At 33.0% G+C, this 10,000-nt stretch overlaps 1 protein-coding gene across 13 annotated transcripts in view; it reads right to left on the reverse strand.

The window, feature by feature from the left end:
- The window catches only part of FOXP2 (forkhead box P2), a 203,906-nt gene that overhangs the window by 188,415 nt on the left and 5,491 nt on the right, over nucleotides 1–10,000 (reverse strand). For all 13 annotated transcript variants that reach the window (XM_063446859.1, XM_063446856.1, XM_063446862.1 and 10 more), the window contains exon 2: nucleotides 4,013–4,190. In XM_063446859.1, coding sequence (XP_063302929.1) covers nucleotides 4,013–4,180 — 168 coding nt within the window. In that variant the 5' untranslated portion in view covers nucleotides 4,181–4,190. The remainder of the gene's footprint in view (nucleotides 1–4,012; nucleotides 4,191–10,000) is intronic.

The raw sequence follows: 10,000 nt of genomic DNA on the forward strand, positions 1-10,000 counted from the left end.
AAATTCAGTTCTCATGGACATCACATGCAAATGTGATTTATCAGCTTTTAATGTAAGTGTGTGTATGTATGTATGTATCTATGTATGTATGTGTGTATGTATGTATGTGTGTATGTATGTATGTGTGTATGTATGTGTGTATGTATGTATGTGTGTATGTATGTGTGTGTGTATGTATGTATGTGTGTGTATGTGTGTACATATGTGTGTGTGTGTGTATGTGTGTGTGTGTGTGTGTACGAATGTGTGAGTGTATATACCACCCTCCCTCTAGCATGTAAGCACAATGAGCAGGGCCCTCAACCCTCTGTTCCTGTGCGTCCATTTGTCTGGTTACAATTACGTGTCTGTTAGTCCACCCATTGCACAGCGCTATGGAATTTTGCTGGCGCTATATAAATAATAATAATAATAATAATAATTATATATATATCCAACCTGATACATATAGTATACACAAATGGCCTGGATACATGGCCTGGATACAACCTATCATAAGTACAGTAACAGTAGTGGTTTATTCATTAAACTGCGATTAGTGAAAAAAATTATAAAGATTACAATTAGGCCAAATTAGCAGAGCTGGAAATATAACTGAAATTTAGATTATTTTTTTTCAAAGAGGCAGTTATAACCTCAAATTTACAAATCCCATGGCAGCTCTCCACAATCCTTGTTTTAGCAAATAACCTCAGACTTTTTCTGATTCTGCATATATATTTCACCAGTCTTTTTAGATACAACGCCGCAGCATATGTTGGTGCTCTACACACAAATATTTTCACATATTTATTTCTCTTCCAGAGAGATGGTGAATACAACCATTTACTACTGCAAATAACAAAAAGACAACTGACTAAATTATATGGTTTTTCTTTTATCGTGACTATATAGTTAAAGGTTTTAAAAAATATTTAAAGACAGCATGGCACATACATGCTACACCTTCATTCAATTTAAGAACATCTCAAATTCAAACCTAATTTTTTAAAAATATTAATGTAATTATTAATAAGATAGTAAAGAAGACAAAATGTTTTAACACAATTACCTGAGACACCTTTAGATAGTTTCACATAAAACATCTGAATGGATTATCTCAGCAGAGGCAACTTAATGAATACTCAAAATGCAAGCTCAAACCCATCCAGCGAAGCAATCAAGTTTTTAGGAAATATTTTGACCCTAGTGACACAAACAATTAATTTTACCATTCTAATATCAAAATAAAATTCTACATCTAATGCAGAATAATTTGATCAATGCATTTAATCAAAAACAACACCAGAAATATGCTATTCTCACTTAAATAGATTTCATTACTTAAAACTGGTTTTAACAGATTATGAAAAATTCGTTTGAAGAACAGCATAACAAGGGCAGGATAGGATCTTCCTCTTACAATTATCTGAAGAATGCTTAACATAAAGAAATAATGAAATGCATGTGATGGAACTAAAATATTACGTATGTACATTTTAATGTATGTGCGTCTGGACACTGGGCAGCGGAACTAATTGGATACTTTCTAATAATTAAAAAGTTTACCATGAGATACCTGACAATACGTGTGTGGCGCTGTATTGTTGGGCAATAGATCAGAAGAGAAATGATGTGAAAGGTTGCTACAGGACAAATCTATTTATCACTCAGTAAATATCACCATATGTTAGAAGGACTATCGGTAACTGGATGTATTGAAATTGGAATCTAACTGTACATTAAGGGTCAGGCATCTTAACCTCTTAATGGCATTAATCAGGCCACATAATATTGATCTGCTTTATTCTAACTCTAAAGCTGTTAACTGTTTCACGCTTTGAAAAGGTTCATTCAATGAATGAGTTAAGCAGTTTTTTTATCTGATCTTTCTATTTAACCCTATAAAGGGACCAGTAACTGAAAAAATGCCAGACCACTACACCACCAAAAATGAATTGCTCATCACGGTGAACATCATAGATTGAGTGGCAGGCAGATGACTTATTAATCATAGAGGAAAATATGTAATTTCCTATAAAACCGGTAATGGACCCATTCCAAAAAAACATTGAGCAATAATGGAAAGGCTTGAATTAATATCAGTTATGTATATTTAAATGCAATTTACAATTGTTATTATTCTAGCAAGCGAAATGTCGACGATTTTTCCACTAGCACTCAGACTACCAAATCCCTCGCTTACGATACGCAAGCTAAAATAATATTGTCCCACTTTTTTTTTTTCCTAAACTATAATTTAGAATTACAATTCTTAAGTTGCAGGCCCTTACTACTATAAATTCTGAATGATTTGATAAATATATGGCAACGACTTAATGGAGCATTGAAACTGTAATTCACTCGTTATAGAGGGGGTCAAATGCATATGAAATAAACTGAGCATATAAATATAGGGAACAAATATTAAAATAATTTCCACCACAAAATGTTTGCTGGATTAAAAAAAAATTAAAGTTATTTACAGGTCTAGTGCCAATCTCTAAAAAAAAAAAAAAAAAATTTAACTTTCCTAATGATTCCTTGTATGCTAATGAACCCCACTGCACGTCACATCTCGTGACGCACTTTGTTTTTGTCAAGTGTTTTCATATGTGAAACCCTCTTAAAAAAAAAAGACTTTCGCCTATTTTTATTTTGTGAATTATTAAAATAAATAAATAGTATCTCCATTTACGTGTTTTTTTCCCTGTGCTGTGAAATGTGCCCTACGGTTCAAATAAATTAATAAAATTTTTCGTGGACTGAGACCAATTGAACTGCTTGCGCCAAAAAAGGGAAGAGGTGATGTTTGTACAGCTTTTGTATAATTTTAAATACATTATTCTCCAAATTTGAATTAAATCTAATATCTCACATTATCATAATACATAAAAAAATACATATATATTCCAATTTTAACTGCACAGCAAGATTTAAATAGCAGAGAAAGATTCATAATTACAGTTTCAGATTTATCTAAAATTAATTGCATTAATGCATTTGTTTTATTAATGCATAATGCATTTATTTATTTGTGTGTTGTTTTTTTCTCAGTAGGGGCCTACTAAAAACAACATATTATTTGTTTTAATGTAAATATTCTCTAAAACTACGTTCTCGGGTGATAATTAGAAAATGCGCTAATATACATGTTATGCAATAAAACATTTTGTGATTAAATAAATGACTGTTCAAGTTTAAAGAAAAAAATAAATAGCAAAATTCCCAAAGATATATATATACATATATTTGAGCAATGTATGTTTGCGTAAATGAATGAATATAATTTAAGGGGCAGAAATACATTTGGTGTGTCTTTTAAAACAAACATACAAATTATACAAACAGTTTGATTTTCAGTACACAATATTAAAAACAAATAGGTCCCTTTCAACAGATACAGATGTCTGGTACAAAACGTAGGCATTACAACAAAAATATAATTATTTTCATTTTTCCTTCTTTTTTTTTTAACAATCCAATTCCTAGAGCTCCGTTTCAAAAGAGGTAACATAAGAGCATCTCTGTTTTAAAATATGCTGCTCTCATTTCACCTTATCTTCTAGTATAGAACAATTCATTTCAAGCAGACAAGTATGGTATCATGTAACTAATGTGGCCCTCTGGTGGAAAGCTAAGTATCACAGTTGACATTTCAGGACTGCTTTGCACTGTTCTCTAAAATATGCTTAATGCAATGTAAAGATTTACAAATATGTGAACACAAATAACAGAGCCACAAAACTAGAAAAGGCAAGACATCAAACATTTAGCTTGGCAATGCAAAATGCACAAAAAAAAAACAAAACAAATCAACGTAAAATCCAAAACAAGCATACAAAGCTCATACAGCAGAAACAGACTGAAAAATCTGCATAGCAAATACACATAAACAAACAAATAAAGCATGCCAAAACATATAAAATCTAGAGTGGAAAGTTAAGCCTTTATCCTGCAAAGAGGTCCTCAGCTCACAACCAGAAAGCAGCATTATTTTGTAATTAAATCAGGAAGAAAACACCAAACTTACCTGCTGTTGTTGGAGATGCAGTAGTTCTAATGTGCTTACTTCACTGTTACTGTCACCACTTGATCTGCTATCTCTGCTGCCAGACTCTAATTGGCTGCTTAAAGTGCTCATTCCATTTTGATTCATTGAACTGTTGCTTATTGTCTCTGTTGCAGATTCCTGCATCATGACTTAATACCTAAAAGTGATTAAGAAGTATCAATTAACACACACGTTACACCTTCGCACTCCTATTATCAAGATGTCCCCCTCTGCCAATTACACAGACAGCATCTTTATAAGAAGGAGGGGGAAAAAACACAGGCTCAGTAATTTAGCTAGAAAATGCAATACAAATTTAGCTTTTATCCGGATACTAATCACTGAAATTACAGTGCCTATAATCTTTCTTTGTGTGGTTACATTTAACAGCCAAACTGGTGTGCCAAGCGTGCAGCATGGTTAAATAGCATTTATGAATGGCTAGATTTGAAATTCTACCTATAAAATCAAGTTAAATAAAAGCCCCGGGTTGCACACACGCCAGTGTATTTCCTATTATCTAACGTTGACAACCATGGATGACTATACAGCCTTATTTAAAATATTCACTATCTTGATTCTGTCAGAATTTTACAGCACCTCTTATACAAGGCTATTGTTTAATGATGCAAAGCTAATCATACAAAATTAAAATTTTGCAAGAATGTTACATATCATACGGTATCAAGCAATGATAAATAGTATAATGGGCTTCTCTCTTTTTGTGCCTAAATAACATTTTGCCTCCAAGGCATTTTAAGAAAAAGCTCATGCTGCAAACACGTCAGATATTGCCTATTTTTTTAATCAAACGGCTGATATTCATTTATTTTTCTGACATTTAAAACATTTAATACTGTCCTTCCTAGGAAGTAATTAAGCTTACTGCATGAGCAGTAATCAAACTGTTCACTTGAAGATGACTTAAAACTCAATTTTAACATAGGCAAATAAATGAAAGATATAAAATTAATTTTCCAGGCATGTATTAGATATGAAAGCTGGAAATAAAATCTATCAAGAATATCACTAATGATTGTGCTAAAAACAGCATAAATTATGCATATTACCTTCTCTACAGTAATAAATGTTTTATCGTTTCCACTGCATAAATATACTGTACTTTCAGGATAGCAATGAGATGTCCTGCCAAGATCTGTTGAATTCTTTGCAGTAAATAAAGAACTGAATGCCCTTACTAGCTACAATTTCAATGTACATTGTACATGTGTATAATAGAAAGGTCAATATCATAAATATGCCCAAGCACAATTTATTATAATTTCGTGTCATCAGAAAGTCTAAAAATGTTGACTATTTTAACTACCCCCCCCAAAAAAAAACACTTTTTAAATTTTTTTAAAAAATATTCTGTTACTTTATGGATAGGTTTACAATACGCAAATTATGTTTGTATTGACGGAAAAGCATTGCGGTTACAAATCCACGCAGCCACAATGGCCACTGCGCAATACAGCAATATATTATCTTAGAAAACTGCCATTATCAAGCTCAGCATACAATGTTTTTGAAAAGTGCATTTCTGTTGTGATCGCTGGTAAACACAAATTAATTCTGCTTGACAATACGCAAAATAACATTTTCAGCATAAATGTTTAATTTTCCAAGCATCGCCCAATAACGCGACACGGGAAACCCTACTCGGACACGAGGTGATCTACGAAGTATATTCTGTTGATAAAGCACTAAGGGGAAACTTAGAGCTACCATAGCTACAGTAAACAATCACTAACCAGATGTTTATGAACAAACAGAGCTTGTTAAACAGCCTATTAAAGATTAACCAAGAAAACTTTAACTGATGGAAAATGTGATGCACACAATGAATGTTACAAGAAAAAAACAAAGCTACTAGCCCTTTTTTTTTTTTTTTTTTTTCAAGATTAGGCGGCTAATAAGTATTCAAATTAGGTATAAATTTTACATGCACAATGTTTAAAATATTCAGTAAAATGTGTCTGATTTCCCTCACTCGATGTTTGAAAATTCTAATGTAGTTTCTTTTCAAGCAAAGGAATATACAGCCGTATTTTATAGTTTGACACTTTCTAGGAAATGCAAGGAGATATGGTCAAGCCAACAATTAGAAGGCAGTCATACAGTTACTAAACAATACAAACAATACAGTTACAAAACAATACAGGCAGTGGGAAATATTGCAACTACAAAAAAACAAAACTGCCCAGTATTTTAAAGAAAACTATTATTTATTTTGTTTTACGTGGAAGAATAAACTTTTTAGGCTTTTTACGTTTTTTTGGTTTGTTTTTTTCCGCAGGACAGATTCTTATCACCCAGTCGTACACTCGATGAGCTATAGACTATTACCAAACAAATCAAAATGTTACATTGACCAGGAGTTAATGGCCTGTGGAGCTTTCCTAAGAGTTCACAGTATATTTTAAGACGTACGTTCTGCAGCAGGAGTGTCAAACTGCGCATCTCCCCAGATGTGTTTGAGCAATAACTCCCATATCGATCTGCAAGCCTACGATTGGGGCTACGGGGCTGCCCCTGTTTTACTGTATCACTGAGCAGACCAATAAATGAACAAGTACACTAACTAACGACTCCTTCTTTCAAATAAGTACCGATTTAGACTGAAATGCTTGAAATAAACATGGCAGCGTCGAATCTCAGATGCATATTCCTTTCCATATTCCTTTCCATACTAATTTTAAACTTCAGTGCAATTTAATTCAAATCAATTTTTTTCAATCCATCCATCACTTTTGACTCATATTACCAATCTGAATAAGTTACATCAAATATGACTGTTAGTAGAAGTCAGACTTTAATCTACACCATATCCACTATATGTTACTCACTAACACTGAAGAGACGCTGGATACAGGAAGAAAGTATCCGAGATATAGTGTGCAGGGTGTCTAAATAGCACAGAGAATGCTACTGTTAAGAAGAGGCTCATTTAATTGTTAGGAATAAAAGCAAGATGCTTTCAAAGCATGCAGTCAAACTTTAGTCACGTAAGGGCGGATGTTCCGTTACATATTACCCCGCCGCTACAAAAAATGCTGGTGAAAATTGAAGATGAGACAACCGAAAAGGAAGATTTGAATGTCTGGAAAGTGTTCTTATTTATCTCAAACCGGTTTGATACTAATGTAGCCAAATTCACAATATAGTGTACAGGATGTCTAGATAGCATAGGCTTCGCAATGGCCAAACCGTTACATCAATATGCATTTGTAAATACACATAGCGATCTAAAACTGACAGACATTTCCACTTCCAGACATGATCAGGAATGATCAGTAAGGAAGAAAAAAAAATGAGCAGTTTTCTATCTTTGATGTGGCGCTAATTCAAAATATTAACTAGATAAACACAGACTGAGAACAATAAAACTACTTTAACTGGTAACATTTGAGCAAGTTTTCTTTTTTTTTTTTTTAAAGACAAGGGGCTTTCGAAATACTTATTCTCTACATCACTTCCCACTTGAAACATTAAACTGACACTGGAAGTGACTGCACAAGATTGCATTTTCTCTTCCTAAACAACCTGAATTGAAAGGTTACTTAGTGTAACAATATTTACTTGCAGAATTGTGTTGTTACCAAGGGTATAATGGATGGTGGCTATGCAGGTTTACGCAAGAATGAGTGAAGCATGAGGCGTTAGCCATGTGTTTGACATGTTTCAAATTGCTATAATCCAGCATTAAACACACCCAGCAATTCATGCCATTTCTTGCAACCATAATCTTGAATAAAGCGTGCACAACCACTTATTATATAAATTAGTATATGACTCCCTGTTATAGTCACAACAGTGCTTTTGTGTTTATTTTTAATCAAGATATGGCTTTTTCTTATTTGTACAAATAGCAGGAAAGAAAGACATAGCTCAATTAGACCTGCTCAGTTTATGATAGGGTAGCAGGAAACGCCAGACTTGTTTGTTTTATTTTTCCCACAGAAGTATGGATTATTTGGGTGTGAAATTCCTCAATGCAAAGTATGTACTTTTTTTTTTTTTTGTGTGATCACAAGCATACATCCACATTATTTATACAGCAATGTTTCCACTGTAACATAATACACAGAAATTCTATATACAGTCAAACTTACCTAAACAAAAGGAATCAATGTTGAAGCATACCAAACATTCTTGGACTTTGGTGGAAAAAGTTTTACTAATCAGGGGGAAGTGCTCTGACATTTTTAAATGTCCAACTTTTCATAGATATTCCTGAGATGTTTGTAAGGTTACCTACGAATACAGGTAAAGTGTTGTATTGCACCTGTCACAGACATCAAACTGCATTAACTTAAAGCATAGGGAAACAGGCCCTATGGCAGAACTACATCACTGCAATGGCTTAGAGAGTATAACCTGAAAACTGACTGCTGCAGGTAATGGGAAAAAGACTCACTATTAAACAACAATCATTGTTATAAACTGAGCTATTTAAGAGGTCATTAAATGTATCCACAGAAATAAATCAATAGCGCGGGCTAATGCAGCCCTAATTCGAATTGCACTAACAAAAAAGAAAAAATTGAAAAAGTAATTTTAGTGAAAAATAAAACGTACAAATCCACTAAATACTGTGCTATGGAAACACATGTTTTTTAAAAAAGATCTTTGATATCAAACACAGTACACATGGGGGGTGGGGGTGGGAGGACTGAGCAATACATGTAAAATATTTAAAGTCAAAGATTTTGACTATATATATATATGTTTTCATCCAATTTGCACAGGTGGAATGAACTGACAGAAGTATTGTGTTTTGAAATATAGATGAATAGAGGATATTAAAATTTTAAAATGTAAGGCAAATAATACTTCAGGGAAGTATATATATATACATACATGTTCTCACATCCAAACATATATTGTGCATGGTTTAGGTGTAATTAAAGCAAGCTGCATTTTTTCAGAATAAACACATACTCAGATTTTACAATGATCACTAAACCCTTATTCTTTATCATAAGTTATATGCCATTCAAGGCATATTTGTAGATCTGAACTGAATGTTTTGAAGTAGTTTAAGTACATCTAGTTAGTGATTTTTTATTTTATTTTTTTTAACTCATTGAATGTTGAGTGGGCCTTTTTTAATGAAGTGCAGGGTAATAATTTTCAGGCCCCTATAAACAGGCAATACGGAAATGCTTAACTAAAAGGCAGTGAGATGTAATCAATACATTTAACGCAACTGAAAATGTATCTATCAATGTGAGGTTCATAAAACGTTAAGGTTTATCCAACAGCTTAACTATTGCTGCGCCATGGTCGATTCTCCAGGCTTCACAGCGACAAAAATACAAGAGTTACTGTATCCATATAATTTGAGGAAAGCAAAGGAAATATTCTACAATTTTTTATTAAATCGCTTTTTTTTTTGTATACTTGATATAGTACATAAAATTACAAATACAACATTTATTTGGCATGACAAATGGGCATTGTAATACCTACTCTATTTTTAAAAGGTTAAGAGAGTTAAAAAAAAAAATGACAGAAGCAGGGTACTGAGCTTGGTATAATTCTTTGTGACATTTGACATTTGTCACATCTATATTACAGTTTTGTATATTTTTTTTAAATTTTGATTTATCATTGCAAAATTTGCCCTGTACGAAATCACGAAAACATATTTAATGCCTTTTTCTATATATTTCCCACCTTGTGCTATACTGCGTCTTTTAATTTCAATATTATGAATAGTAGAAGCCCAAAAGTGAATATGTTGAGTGCATTTCCTTTGGGAATTTGAAACCAGGGAAGAGGAAAGCTAGTAATGTACAGTGTGTGATGACCTGTTAATCTTTTTGAAAGCAGTCTTCTTTACCAAGAGCGTTTGACGTGAATATCAATTATCAGGTTTGTAAAATACACTCCCTATGTGTATAATGGGACTTGAAATCTACCTCACAAGGTCAGATGCACCGCACACTGCTTAAACCTACC

Source organism: Pelobates fuscus, chromosome 3, assembly GCF_036172605.1.
Source record: "Pelobates fuscus isolate aPelFus1 chromosome 3, aPelFus1.pri, whole genome shotgun sequence".
Lineage (NCBI taxonomy): Eukaryota > Metazoa > Chordata > Amphibia > Anura > Pelobatidae > Pelobates > Pelobates fuscus.